Below are 14,790 nucleotides of genomic sequence, written 5' to 3' on the forward strand. Positions count from 1 at the left end.
TCGGTTTTCTGTGAGCACAGTTAATGGGTTTGAGGTGATGTACTAATTATACCCTCCTGTCTCGTCTCTCCTCTTGTGCATTGAAGTACTTGTTTTATCTATCGCAGCTTTCAAAATGGGGCTGTTTTTTTCCCTACTCATTGCTCCAGACTCAGTGCCAGGGAGCATTTTCTGATTCTGAACACAGTTGCATTATTCGGTAAGAGGTGCCTTATTTGGCATGATGCTCCCCAAAATGCATAGCATCCTGATTGTTGTGGATTCCCAGCCACCAGGAATTCCATTTGACAGTTGTGCAATGACTGCTGGGAATGCAGAGACCTCCTCTTCCAAAGGAGTTTGAATTTTTCACTCTGCTTGGGCTTCACACCCAACTGCTATGCTTGTCATCCAAGATGTGAAGGGGAGAAGCTAGCCCCAAATCTTCAGTTCTTAGTATATTTAATTAAGTGTATTTTTATATCTATTGTAAAGATTTATGTATATTTTAAATACATGTATATTTCTGTTAGTATATTTAAAGTGTATTTTAAATAGTACAATATGACTTCTGTGTCAGAAGAATTTGTTGCCTTGGCAAGCCCTGAAATGTTAGAAACAGGAAGATATTAAGATGAAGCACTCAAAAATCTGCACAGACAGACATGAATAACAAACGCTATGCCTTTATTTCACTAGTGGATCCAGGGATGAGGTGATACTTGTGAGTAAAGAAACAGCTCCCCATCTCCCATGGAAGTCATGGTGAGGGTGGTTACCTTCTCCTGAAGCTAGCAGACAGATCTATTTCTCCTTGCCCCTGTTTTTTCTAGCTTAGCTTAAGGCCACGACATGGGTGCAGAGAATATGTGGTTGTTTACTTTGGTCAGGCTCTCTCATTTGCAGTGTCAGTTTATTTTGTTGCATTTAACTCTTAGGAGAAAAAAGAATACGGAAATTAAAACTTCTCAGTTGTGAATTACTTTGTACACCTTTAGAAGGGCCTCATGTTTCCAAATTCTAACACTAACCTTAAAAAAAAAACAAACAAACTATCCCCTCTCCCCCCTGCCCCAAAACCCAAACAAACAAAACCTTGCCACCTAACACAAACCAGTTAACACACTTCCTAAAGATTTTTCTGTTCATGATTACTAGTGGTACTGAGCACTTAGTTGACATACAATAGGTATTTTCTTTTCTTTTTTTTTTTTTTTTTTTTTTTGTTGCACCTAAACCCAGCACTGTCTGCAGACATAGTGTCCATAAGGGAGAGGCTTTGGAGTAGGTGGGCTGGGACAGTAGAAGCAGAGTTTTGGAGAAGGTGATTGAAGCAACTGATCCGATGGATTCATGAAGTCGGGGAGTCTGTTACTAAGTTTTTTCCTTTTGTGGCACACCATGTAAAAGAAGCATGCATCAAGGATAGGGGTACTCTTTTTTTTTTTTTTTTTTCCCCCCTCTCTTTTCTTTTTTTCCCTTCTAATGTGTGACCCCTTTATCACTCTACCTGGAGTTCATTGCCTTGGAGAGCTACCTCTCTAGGGTGGTCTGAAGTTTAGTCAGGAGGGACTTGATCTCATATCCTGTAACCTCAATGAACAACGTTGGTGATACTTGCCTACAGGCACTTGGATCAGGTCTTTAATGTTTCTAATTTGCTTGGAAGATGAATAGCCCTATATCCTGGCCATTAAGTAATTTAAAATCCTTACTGAGAAATACATGATCTCAGAGTATCTGATTTCCCATGAATAATTTTTTCTAAATTTCAGAATGCTTCCTGGAGTATTAGTGTTTCAGAAAAGTTGTAGGATAACTGGAATGTTTTAGCCTTTTTTTTTTCCTTCAGACTCTACGCTTCATCCTTTCCTCTTTATGGCTTTAGCTTCAGTCCTGTCATTAGCCCTGTGTGAACAGAGTCCTCTGCCTGCTTGGCATTCATTGAAAAATTGAGGCCTTAGAGACTGCCTGACCTCGAGTTTGTCCTGTGAGCACGTCTAAGGTGTACTCACCGTAATAAATCCCAAAGACAGCCGCTGCTCCAACAAATGCTCCCAGGAGTTGTGCTAATATGTAAATTGGTAATTTGGTCCATTTTAATCTTCCAGTCACGCACATGGCTAATGAAACGGCTGGGTTTATGTGACCACCTGAAAAATAAATCACAAAATAAGTCATATGGATGACTCAGATACATGAGAAAAGGTGAAGGATTTGTAAAAATGTGGGCACATTTGAGCATGAAATTAGCACATGCTTTTCTAGATGTTATTTTGCAATTAAATACTGACTGCAATTAAACTGAAACAAGCTGGATGAAATTAGAAGGGGGTGTGGAAAAAAGCCGGTATCCACCAAGATCCAGCTTCCCTCTTGATGTTTGCAGGCCGTGTTTTTTATCAGACTGATGCCTTGCAGTATATAATCTATAGATAACTCTTCTAGAGAAAGCCTAAACCTGCCTTATTTGTTGTGATGGGAGGGTCCATCATTCTGCATGTATTCTCTCTCCTCAAGAACTTTGAGTTTTTATTTTTCAGGGAGGACTGGGGCCGCAGAACATTCATTCAGTTTAGCAAGCATGTATTAAGATTAAGGACTATTACTGGCTAGATCATGTATCTTGAGGGACAAGTGGAGTACCCTGGATTTAAGTCATGTTTATGTCACTGTCTTCAACCTGGGGTTACTTAGGAACTCAGTTTTCAGGAACATAAAATAATGTTAGGGCTGTCCAGCTTGAAGCTGACTGTGGGTGAGCTATGCCCAGGTGGGATCTGGGGACAGCAGAGCGTAGCTCTTCATCACACATTTTCATCAGTTCTCACACCCTCCAGAAAGGTCCATGATAAGGAAACTGATAAAGTAGTTGTGCTGAAACAGAGAGTTCTATTTCCTATGGAATTTCCTTCCTTTGTATTTCGGAGTAGCTACACCTAAATTCGCACATGGAAAAGATTTCAGCAACATTGAAATTCTTTGTGACAATTTTACTTTTTAAAATACATTTATTATTATGTCACATACTAGTCACTTCCTCAACATCTTTTGTCAACGTGGAAAAGAAATGTTGAATACTTTTGGCAAAATTAACTTTTTACAAATATGTAGTTGATGCATAAGAAATACAAATTGCCAAATAAAGAGATGAAACAGTACTCCACAGCAAAAGTACAGCAAACCCCAAGATTTGCAAGGATGTAGCAGATATCCACTGCTTACCTTCCAGGCAAAGTCTCATTTCAGCCTGTATGGTTATCCTATCAGAAAAATGGCCTCTGTCTTAATAAAATAACTAAAAGAGCCTGACCTTTGTCTGTCAAAGGCTAGTCATGGAGAAAGGGCCTCTATGTACAGTTTCTGTGTTTGCTTGCACTTCAGGTCAGTGAGTCATTATCTTATGAAATCCAGGCACCTTTGATACATAATGAACTGACAAACACAGATAACAAGCTGGATAAAACTTTCTTTGTATCATTTCCAAAACTCTGACCTAGTAGCACAAGTCTTGAATTAATTTTGAATTCCTCGCTGTGTTTCAAATTCTCCACACAGAGCAAATAGATGGATGGCACCTTATTTAACAGCCCTTCATGTGAATCTTGATAAATTGTTGTCTTGTCTTTTGTTCTTTACTCTGGCTGGAATGAATCATTTTCCTTTCTTTCAGCACTTGATATTGTTCCCCACCTGTACATAATACAGACTGATTATGATGGCCAGGACAAGTCATAATAATATTAGAGATGTCTGATTAACATTAAATCTGGAAAGAAAAAGTCTAGTTGAAGGCTCTCACACTGACATAGGGAAGTTAAAATATTCTTGGTTCCTGTGCCACTGGTAGTTTCCCAGTTAAAAAAGAAAAAGGTCCATTTGGAAAGTGTGTTCCCTATTCTTTTGCAGTTGCAGTGATGACAGTCATGAATTTGTTTGAAATGTGAAGTTGGAAAAAAAGGTGCGAAATTACCTAGACATTGAGGAAAATTAGATGGAGGAAAAGCAAAAAGGGGAATTTTCCTAGGTAAAAGAGTTCAAATTCACCACGTGTGCTGATTTTATGTTACCATGAATTTAGAACTGCATAAAGAATGGATGCAAAATGTTTTAGCAGTACTTAAACATGAGACTTCATGGCCAAAGAGCCACAGAATTTGCTAGCAAATTCTATACAGGAACTGATATTCTGAAGTGTCCACTAGTGATCGGATGTTGGACAGTCATAGCCTGCTGAAATATCTGTTCCTATTCTTTCACAGAGAAAATGCACTGCATGCAGAATCCTTTGTCATGGGAAAAACACAGGAAGCACGATACTGCAACATCTGCAACTGCTCTGCCCTGCTGAGACTGAAGTCTAATCTTCTATATGATGAATATAGAGATGAACATCCCTTAAAAATGCAAAAGTAGGCCGAGTTAGTGACTTTACAAGGTTTTTTTTCACGGTATTGCATTAGAGGAGTTTACCTGCCTACAGGTAAACCAAAAGCTGTAGTTTAAAATTGTTCAGATAACAGGAATGTACTGCTGAATTAACTTTGTGTGGTATTAAGGAACCATCCTGCTCCATTTCAGTGACAGTAACAAGACTGCTTCTTTTGCAGTACCTTGAGCACTTTCTAATGTGAACTTAGAAACCTCCTTATGGTGTCTTTATAAAAGATAAGAGATATGGCCCCAGTAATTTCTACTATAGCAACTATTTATAATGGCCTAGTTATACCTCGAGATATCTGCCCAAATTGACTTTACCCTTTTTATGAACGCTAAGAAATTCCTCTATGAGAACTGCAGTACAGGGTCACCGCTTGCTTTAACAGTGCAATAGAAACTCCACATACAGCATGAAGTATTGTGTATTATAATACACAACCCTGTGTATTATCATCATTTTCTCATTTTGAAGGGAGAATTTAAATGTTAAAAGCAGTTATGTTAATGTTCCTGATATTAATTTAGCCAAATTGAATGGTGGAAATAGGTGGCAAAGCGCCATCTGTTATGACACACGCAGACGCTGATTAGTTAGCCCAGCTACAGACAAAAGAGAGATTCCTGAGCAATATATAGTGAGGAAAAGTTACAGCAGAAAGAAAGGGGCAATGACAGTACATTGACAGTGTATCACAGAACATATGTGTAGTACTGTATCTTTTTGCTGTTTCTGCTTTCTGTGATCTTCTGCAAATAAGCAAACAGACAGAAGCAGACTTGCTACTGCCTGTCATAGGACATGGAGAGATAAATTGTACTCTGTAAGGTGAATCTTGCTCATTATACCCATTAGCATGTTGTTCTACCTTCTACCTAGCTGGCAACCATTGTAGCTGGTGACTGCTGGATTCTGCAAGCTTTCCATGGTTATTTCCTTAAATGTGGTGCCTATGCTGTCCAGGATCATCTCTATTGACAGAATTTTCCAATGCCAAAGAAAGCAGATTTCTGGTTTGCGTAGACCACTTTCCATAAAGGCCAGAGGTCGGCCAAGGTTTGGATACAGTAGTTCAGTGTTTGGTGGAAGAACTTGTCAAATGCAAAAAGTAGAAGGAAACAAGAAAAACGGAAAAGATTTACTTGTGAAACTCTGGTGTGGGCTCTGTTGTTGTACTTGTTATGGTGCTTGTTATTGCTAGATACATAATTGTTTATATCATGAAATGGAAGTAATTTAATAAGGTAGCCTTAAACCTGTGTCAATAAAGGCTATATAAGAAAAAAAAAAGTCACTTACCAGAAACCCCCCCAGACACATACACTGCTATGGTGACTGCCATTGCAAATCCAACTGATATTGTCATGGTCCCACCATGGGTTCCTCGGCTAAGGACAGCCTGTCCCACACACCCACATCCAAGTGCCTGTATTTTAAAAGAGAAATGTAAAACCATGAGCGTGTCTGTCAAACGTTATTGGTTATTTTGCAACTCCTGCTGCTGTCCAGGTATAGCTGAAAATGGTGTTAAATATTGAAGCAATGCTAGAACGTGAGATTAGTGGCATGTGTGCCATTGTTGCCTTTGCTGCAATGAACATTTGCTCTTTATTTTCCCCTGCCCTGTGATCAGGAGGAAAGTTTGCTAGTAAGCACCTCTCTCTCCCCAGAAAACAGTTTTCAAGTACGATGATGGGATACAGATCGGAACTTGGAGCCTAAACAAGATCTCAGAGGGTCTACAACAAATCTCTGAAAGCGAAGAGGGAATTAATTGTGCGGTAAGTTTTCAGTTCCAAATTGTTATAAGCAACGAAAAAATTACTATAAAAGTTATGAAAGATAGTTCAAGAAGCTTTTCATGTTTAATGCTGAAACTCTGGAATGAGACAACTTTCTGAAAATTAGAGTGTGTGTTACTGTTATGCTGCCTTGGTATCATATATTGCTGTATCAAAATATGAACTGTTAGACCTTAATATAGCTCATTTAAAATGGATACAATAAACAAGAGAGAAAGTTGTAACAGATAGAATGATTCTGAGCCACGCATGAAGAATCAAGACTCAGGGCAATAGAAGTGAGAATCTGAGAGTTACTATGGAGCAAAGCTAAATAAAGAGAACTTAGGGCAAATCCTGGTGAAATGAGGCAAATAATGTTTGTGGCTTCATAGTTCAGACAGATTTAAAAATAAGTGGTTACTTACACACCTGAAGCATTAGTTCTCCCTTTGCCATGCTCATCTAGGTTTCTGCAAAAACTGAGTGCAGGGTATGTTCTAGGGAAAAGGAGAGGAGCTCTGGCTGTGGAGCACAACTGCTTAGCTTGAAGCATGTGTTTGGGTCCTATTAAAGTTGGTAGGAAAGATTTTCAGAGGTACAAAACACCTTTGGTTTAAGATAGACTAGCTGATCTGTTTCTGCCAGAAATCAATTTGTTTCTTTGAAAATCTCCTTTTAAAATGTGTGCCTAAGTGCTTTGCTGAATAAGGACACGACACTCTCTGGAAGATATCAAATGATATCTATAGTCTGAAATATTTTGCTTCTCTGCAAGTATAAGTGATCTGAATCATACCATTTCTGGGATGACTAGATTTATCTTAAGCAACCTTAATTACTTTGATGTTAAATTGGATATATAATATATATATTCATATTCATCCTTTGATGGTATATGGGAATCTCATCTTTTTTCTTCCTACAAAATCATACCATTTTAGCCAATGCAGTTGCTTTGGTTAATCTCCTTGTTTTGCTTTAGTGTTCTGCCATTACTGTGTGTCACCAATGACTGTATTGCAAATATTCTTCCTAACTATGCATATTTGAATTAATAAAATTTAGTTAGTTTATAAATGGTTATTTTCAGTTGCAAGGCAGTTGCATTCAGGAACTGCAATCTAATGGGAAAATCTGTTCTGCCTTAGAAATAGACTGTACCAAAAAGATTTGGTGATTGAGGTTTAACAAGCAAGTCCTGCCAGAATAGCTGCAATTTAAACAGGCAAAATTATACTTTTGCTTCCATTATTTCCCCAAGGGTTTTAACTAATACCAAAATGTGACAGAAAAACTCTCAATAAATTTACGCTCTTAACCAGCTTTGCAATGCACACGGAGTTTCTGTTATAAAACTGCCCCGAGCATGTGTCATATACCCAGGTGTGGTTCTTGCCTTGAGGTTATAATCATGCAAGCAAATAACATATTGTCTGGTGCCAAAGTGTTACAGCAGTCAGGTTAGGTAAGGGTAGGGTGGTGTTAGATAGCAGTAGTTTATTAGGCTTTATAATTGAAAGTTACGAGACGTAGTCCAAGCTGCGGTCAACTGCTGTGCAATGGATGACATATGCTTACGTTAGGCATTCTCTCATTGCTATTAGTATCACGTACCTAGCAATTCAAATGGTAAGCACAAATGCACATACAGATATAAATCCAAAACAAAATACATTTTACTTGTTTGCAGCTGAAATTACATGGTTTTTTAAAACTTCATATGAGACAATTCTACTCATTGTGTATTTATATATTTAATTAATATGGTAAGAATGGGTATGCTGGAATTTATCAAGCTCAAGATTAGGGCACAAGTCTAGAGGAGGTGGAATTAGCATGCTCTAGCCTTCATTTTCCAGACTTCTCAAAGGGAGTATTCCAGAAGTTGCACCAAGCAAGCTTTAGTGAAAGATACGGCTCAGAGGTGGAGCAAGTTCAGGTGACTGCTCTAGGGCCCTGTGTACGCTGGGGTGCGCTTTGCATTCAGGCAAGCAGTTAGATCTACAAGTACGCACTTGTGTTCTGAAATGGCATAGACGAAGTTTTGCAGATTCAAAGAAAAGGCCATTCTTTTGAAAATATTTACCCCATTCTGTAGGGACGATGGAAAAGGAGAACAGGAGTTGGGCAGATTGGTATAGAAAAGGATACAGGACAGTAACCACATCTGTGTATATTAACTACAAATTCAGAAGAAGAGGGAAGGAAATAACAGAGGAAGGCTGTGGCCTCCCCTCCCTGATTACCAGAACTGAGAAGAATCATACAGAAACAGCTGAGTAGTCCTCTTGCATAATAGCTTCTGCTCTGCACGTCGTAGGGAAATATGCAACCCCAGACGCTTCATTTTTGTGCTAGCCAGCCTCAGAAAAGTGAATCTACAAACAAAAAGGGATATAAGCCAGCTTGAACACAGCTGCACTGGCTTCTTGCTCAGCGGACATTGGTAAATGACTGCCTGATCATGTACGATGAATAAACACTACTGCAGGCACACTCAGTGTGTGCCCATTCTGGGATGGGGAAACTGGCAACCGAACCTGCAAATCTGAGCCATGTCATGGTAATATTTTCTCAGTCTGCTGTTATTTTAAGAAGGAGATAAAAAAAAATTCTCATACCTACTGTAGCTAGGTTAACATAACTGGAAACTATCACCTAATCATGTAATTACATGAGGAGCAATTTAATACACTGTGAATCTTTACTTGGCTGAGTTAAGACAAACTAGATCATCAAGTTGTAACTAAATATTCTAAGTTTCTATGCCAAGCTCAGACATCGGCTGCACCCACACAGACTCATTGATTGAAGCACATGGAGTCAATTGGAGCTTAATTTATAGTAGAATACAGACAGATCTCTCTATCTTATCTTATCTTATGTTGCCAGGTTTTCATCTAAGCAGTTGCCTATAGCCTGATCTGCATAAATTCACTGAAGTAGATTCAGTACTGACTTTTTGTTCACAAAGTAATTAGACTACTGTCATAAATAACATGTTTGGGTGTGGAATAGCTGTCTGCGCCTTCTCTGCCAAAAACCTTGCTTCATAGACATTAGAGCTTTCTCTTTGTATTGTGTAACAAGGCTAATGTTAGAAAAGGAAAACAACTGACCTCCAATGAGCATAATGTCCTGTTAGTCCCTGGAAGCTTGCAGAACTTTTTCTCCATCCCACTCATCAGAGAGACTAAAGATCATTTTGCCTCCATCTGTGCCATTTTCAGGATTTTTGCAAAAACTTGTAATAGCATTTTTCAATATAAATAGGATTTCCTGCAAGATCTGAATTCAGAATTCTAGGGATTCTATTTTTCTACGTGGCCTGTAAAGCTTTAGACATCTTAAAGCAGAATGCCTTGATAAAAAAGGGCTCTTCTTATTGAACAGACCTAGTGGCAGTGTGCATTCATAGCCTTACGCTCTTACTGTAACATTAAAGAAGAAGACAGGTGTCCAGCTTTTTAGCAGTGTGGAGACAATGACGTGTGTTTGTTATATCTTGTACATCACCAGCTGCCAAGCTGTGGTGAGTTACGTACGTAAGTGGGCTACCATAGTTGTCCCTGCAGGCAAAGTATGGTCTTAACGGCCGCGCAACTGATGGTGCTCTACATGAATGCAAGAATTCAGTGTGCTACAAGGAATCCAGAGTCAGCAGCTACAAAAAAATTGTATTTTAATTATAAGCTGTACACTTTCAATCAATGAATGCTAGAGAAATAGTTCAGAATTACTATTTTAGTCAATTTTCAGGACAGAACCGTACTTAAAACAACCACAGCTAATTATGAATAATCTCCAAGGATTCCAAGGATTCCTCTACCAATTTACAATTTTCTGTAAGGATGCCTTTGTTCAGGGAAGGCAGCAGCCCTGCCCCTTTCCCACGCTGCACTCCCACCTATGTTCTCCTACTGTTCCCCAGACAGGCATTTCCTGCTGGCCCCCGACTTGTCTGCTCCCCTTTTTTTGGACTGGACGGACCTGCAGTACTGCTGGGGATTCTGCCACACACGCTTGTCTGCGCTCCTGCGCAGTGCGGTGAAGGGGACAGGCTCTCCAGGGCACTGCAATGCGTTAGGCTCAAGCTGTGTGCTTGTGGTGGGTGTCTTCCTGCTGTCCCAGAGGTACCCATTCCAAATCTGAGGAAGCAGAGCAATATTGCTGGGACACTCAAAGATATGAGAGCAAGCCCCAGTATTAGGGAAACCCCCATGACTTCTCCAAGCAGCTAGATTTAGCACCGCATATTTAGGCCCTTAAAAGCAGGGATACGGGCAGGAAGAGCCAGAGAGTCCTTTGGGGGCTGGGAAATGCGGTTGCGTTTGACCTTAACTGCAGGTAGGGATCTCTTTGACCAGAATTGCCCATGAAAACGTTAGAGGGTTGTTTGTGGTTTACTGTAGTCTTGTACAGTCCCCCTGGTCCCCCATTAATAGTTCCATTGGGTGTTGGTTATAAAAGTAGTAAATAAAATTTTCAGGTAGGAGGCTGATTACTAAATTGATGGTGTCCTTCTAAAGGTCTTTAATTTGGAGTGTGTTTTAGAACTCAGTTTCATTTCCAACCTCTTTATTTACAAAGCAAGTCTGCTTAAGAATTTATCTATTGCATTTCATAATAAGGTGTTTTATAATGGATTAGAAACTCTTTCCATACAGAGCCATGTTTTTGCTATGTTTGTTTATTATGTAGGGCTTTAATTCAGGCTGGGCTCCTAAGCATTCTTTCAACAGGGACGGTAATGCTAACAGCGACAATAATTGAGACACGTTAGATCTATTAAAATTCAGGGTATTAGCTCTGCAAGAATTCAAGTTGCAGGAAACTCCTGTTCTTCCAGGAAAGAGCAATCTTCATCTAATTTCATGTTTAATATTTGCTATCTTTTGTTAGATCAGATAGTACTTAAATGTTTTAAGGTGAGATAAAAATACAGCTTACCTATCAAGTAATTTTTTAATACTTTAAAAGCACGTGGGTCTTATTTTATCATTAATTAAATATTTTGGTGGGGGTAGGGAGGATTTCTGTACATTATGATTTAATCAAACTTGGAGTAATACAAAATCACTACATCCGTTCTCCTGATGCTCTCCTGGGACACAACCAATATCCTCTTGGGTTCAAATGGATTTCCCTTTACTTTTTTCAGCCTTGCTATCTAATAAAATAAGGTTTTGAAAAAAAACCCCAACCTTATCATTTAGTTAATTAAATAGTATAGACATAAGTCTTAAAATGATTGCCATTTTGAAACCATTTTTTTAATGACAGAAGGCATTAGTACTAGGAGACATGAATGTAAATTTAATAAGGCTGAGGGTGAATTGTGTATATAAAGCTTTTAAAACATAAAGATCTGGTTCAAATTGCTCTGTGGGAAAAATACAGTGAAAATATTGAGGGACAGACTATGCTGTGTTATATACACTGATGCTTTTACGTTTTTATTACTGCTTTTGCACATGCAATAGGAGACAAATAAAATCTTGAAATCACCTAGAGAGAATGCAAAGATCTGCATTCTCTCATATTTTATTATGATTAATACTGCACTCTTCATCCTGAAATGCTAAAATGCTTTTCTTTCCTGAATTATATAAGGCAACTGGCTTGAGTCAGTTTCTTCACTGGAGATTATTTTTATTTTCTTACTAAGTTTTAGAAGTTCATGAGAGGAAGGAAATGAAACATTTCATATTCAGATACAAACTTTCAGGAGTGAAACATGGCCTTGCGAAGGGGCTAGGAAGAAAAGGTTAGGCAAGGGAAGAAAATCTTACCTATTAGCTTCCTGAGGAGAAAAAGAGCCTATTCAGGTGCTGCTTCCCTCCCAGGCTACTCATTTATTCTTGAGCTGAGAGGTACTTCTCTGCTTTGCTTCCTACACTAACTGAAAAGATCAAAATCTCTCTAAACTCTTCGTGCGTGTTTAGTCTCTGTAACGGTGCTCAGGGCACTGTACCATTCAGAGAGAGTGCAGGAGCGGGCATTGCAGTTTCTGAGAAAGGAGGTTTTCTGTCCTCTTTCAGGAGTACAAGGATACATGTGTCTTTTCTTTTACTCTTCCCTTTGGGTGCAGGAACAGGGTGGCTGGATCTTTGCTGTGCCCTTGTGCTTGGACGTGCATGGCTATGAGTAACCAGAGCCTCAGTATGTTCTCTTCCTAAGCTGATTTCTGTTCAGAAAAAAAAAAAGCTGAATGCTTTTAATAGTAAAGAAACCTTTGAGGTATGGGTTAGAGGAACTGAGTTGAGTTTGCTTTTAGACGAGACCGTGGATTGGAGAGCTCACGAGAATTCACTTTTTGCCAGAATGGTTTATTGAGGTGTTGAGATCACAGATATAAACTCACTGTATGGCATGAACTGCATTTATTATCTTTTATTCTGTTCTCCAACTGTTTATTACAGTTTTAAAAAGTTATTACTTTTATTACCTTTTTTTATTTGGCAAAACTTTTGAAAAAATGGACTGTAAATCTCTGTCTGTAAAACGAATTCAAGTTTTGCACTCGCAGTTGAATGCTGGAAGGATGCAAAGCTTCTGAGAGTGCCTACACTTCAGTCCTAAAGATGCAAACTTTCTGCAAAAAAGTGCGTCTACACAAAAAGCTCTTGGAAAATTAAGTTCAACTTACTGGAACCTCTTGGTTAAACAATGAGAGTCAAGTTATGTGTTAGGGCTGATGTTGCAGAGATGAAGATAATTCTGTTTTAAAACTTTCATGAAACACAGAACATCTGAGTCACCTGAAAGTTTAAAATGTCATATACTGGAAAACTTAAGTTTGTATTGAAAACAAAAGGTTTCCTGTGACTTTTCAGAATTATTTGCTGTAATAAACATTTCAGGGTGAAAAAACAATTAGGTAACCTTCCTTTCAGTTCTTTCACACTCTTAACTATTCATCTGACTTAAAGAATGACTTCAGGGAAACAGAAGTGTTGTCTAGAAAAACAAAAGTTAATTGATTTTGATAATAGTAAAATTATAGAAATAATACCGGTGTGCAAGAACACCTCCTTAACCTCAGCACAACTAAGCATCTTTGTTACCACTTTGACTTCTGTTTGCAATGTTGATTTAATACAGCTGCAAGAAAGAGGATGAGTTTGCACATTTTCAGCAGAATTATAACCAAAATTTCATGCCATCAAAATACATAAAACTGGTACATTTGCAGAAACAGAAAGGAGTCCGAGTTGGTAACGGCAGGGAAAGGAAGCATCTTATTCCCATTAAATGAGTGGGTTTGGTCTAGCAGTGCAGGATTAAATTCTATGAGATTGGATTAATGAGTGACTTCTGTTATTTACTAGTTGTACTATAATATTGCTGATAGAGACCCTGATCTCAGAGATCTCTGTGACATGAGAGCCGCTTTTCAGAGTGCAAACATTGCTAAGGCCCATGTAGCATTATATAATATTTAAAAAGCTGTTGAGTGACATACCAAAATACCATATATAAATAACTTTTAATAACCTTTTTTATCTAGCTTTGACAAACTGAAGTTCACAGTCTAAGAGGTAATTATACAAGATTCTGTACTCCAGGAAATTCATTGTTGGTGGCAAACAAAGTAGCTGTTAGAAGCTACTGCTATTTAATTTTCTACCTTAAACAAAACTGACTGTAAGCAATTTCATCCTATACAAAGAGCCTACCTTTCGCAAAAATTTAGACTGCGCAATTTATCTTTGCTTAAAATATCCAAGTAGTATTTTTTTATTAAATGCGAAACACTTATTTAAGGAGTAAATGATCAAAAGCTACATTTGGTTTCATGTAATAACTTCATGTAATGAGGATTCTAATACACATTTTGAATAAGGGATATGTATTACTATTCAGTATAGTAATTAACATGCATCGGGATGCAGGGCAACAAAAAAAAAGATACGGAAAAGTTATTTAAACTTTAATCTTCTGGACTGAGCAAATCCATGGAATGTCATACTTAAAGATTTTTCAGGCAAGACTAAACTCTGCAGCAAAGCAGGAGTGATAATTTACATAATGAAGCGGTCAGAATATGAAAAATAGGCAAATATTTTGATGCACAGAAGATCAATAGAGTTCCTTCTCATTAGTTAGACTATTTGCAGCGTGGGGTGTCATGCATTCAATTCATGCTCATGCACTGCATGCTCTATGCACACACAAACATTTGCTTCAGTGGGTGTTTTGCAAGATGCTCCCCACCTCCAGTTGGAGTCTAAGGTTTGGGACAGGAATATATATACTACCTACTTGTCTTTATAGATGCTAAATGGAAGCCTGTGCTCTGTTTCAGCAAGGAAGCGTACACTGCTCCGGACTCAGGAGATACTGGCTCCTGTGCAGCTCCTTTCTGGGAAACTGTGCAGTAAGGCACTCTTGAGAGTGAAATTGAAACACAAACTCTGTTAGGTGAGCAGTAGCTGGTAAAGGAAGCCACATGGCCCATTTGGCTTCTCTTTTTGGAGCTGTTCCAATTCAGATATACTTAATGGCGTAAGCCAGAGTAAATCCCATTTTGTCTGAGAGCAATGCAGCCAAGTTCCAAAGCGGAAATATGAAGAGAAGCATGATTAA

At 38.5% G+C, this 14,790-nt stretch overlaps 1 protein-coding gene across 2 annotated transcripts in view; it reads right to left on the minus strand.

Moving 5' to 3' along the window:
- The window catches only part of AQP9 (aquaporin 9), a 30,889-nt gene that overhangs the window by 12,206 nt on the left and 3,893 nt on the right, over positions 1-14,790 (minus strand). For both annotated transcript variants that reach the window (XM_063346852.1, XM_063346851.1), the window contains 2 exons: positions 5,717-5,843; positions 1,995-2,132 (listed from right to left, as the gene is read on the minus strand). In XM_063346852.1, the coding sequence (XP_063202922.1) occupies positions 1,995-2,132; positions 5,717-5,843 (265 nt within the window). The remainder of the gene's footprint in view (positions 1-1,994; positions 2,133-5,716; positions 5,844-14,790) is intronic.

Source organism: Chroicocephalus ridibundus, chromosome 9 (assembly GCF_963924245.1).
Source record: "Chroicocephalus ridibundus chromosome 9, bChrRid1.1, whole genome shotgun sequence".
Classification (NCBI taxonomy): domain Eukaryota; kingdom Metazoa; phylum Chordata; class Aves; order Charadriiformes; family Laridae; genus Chroicocephalus; species Chroicocephalus ridibundus.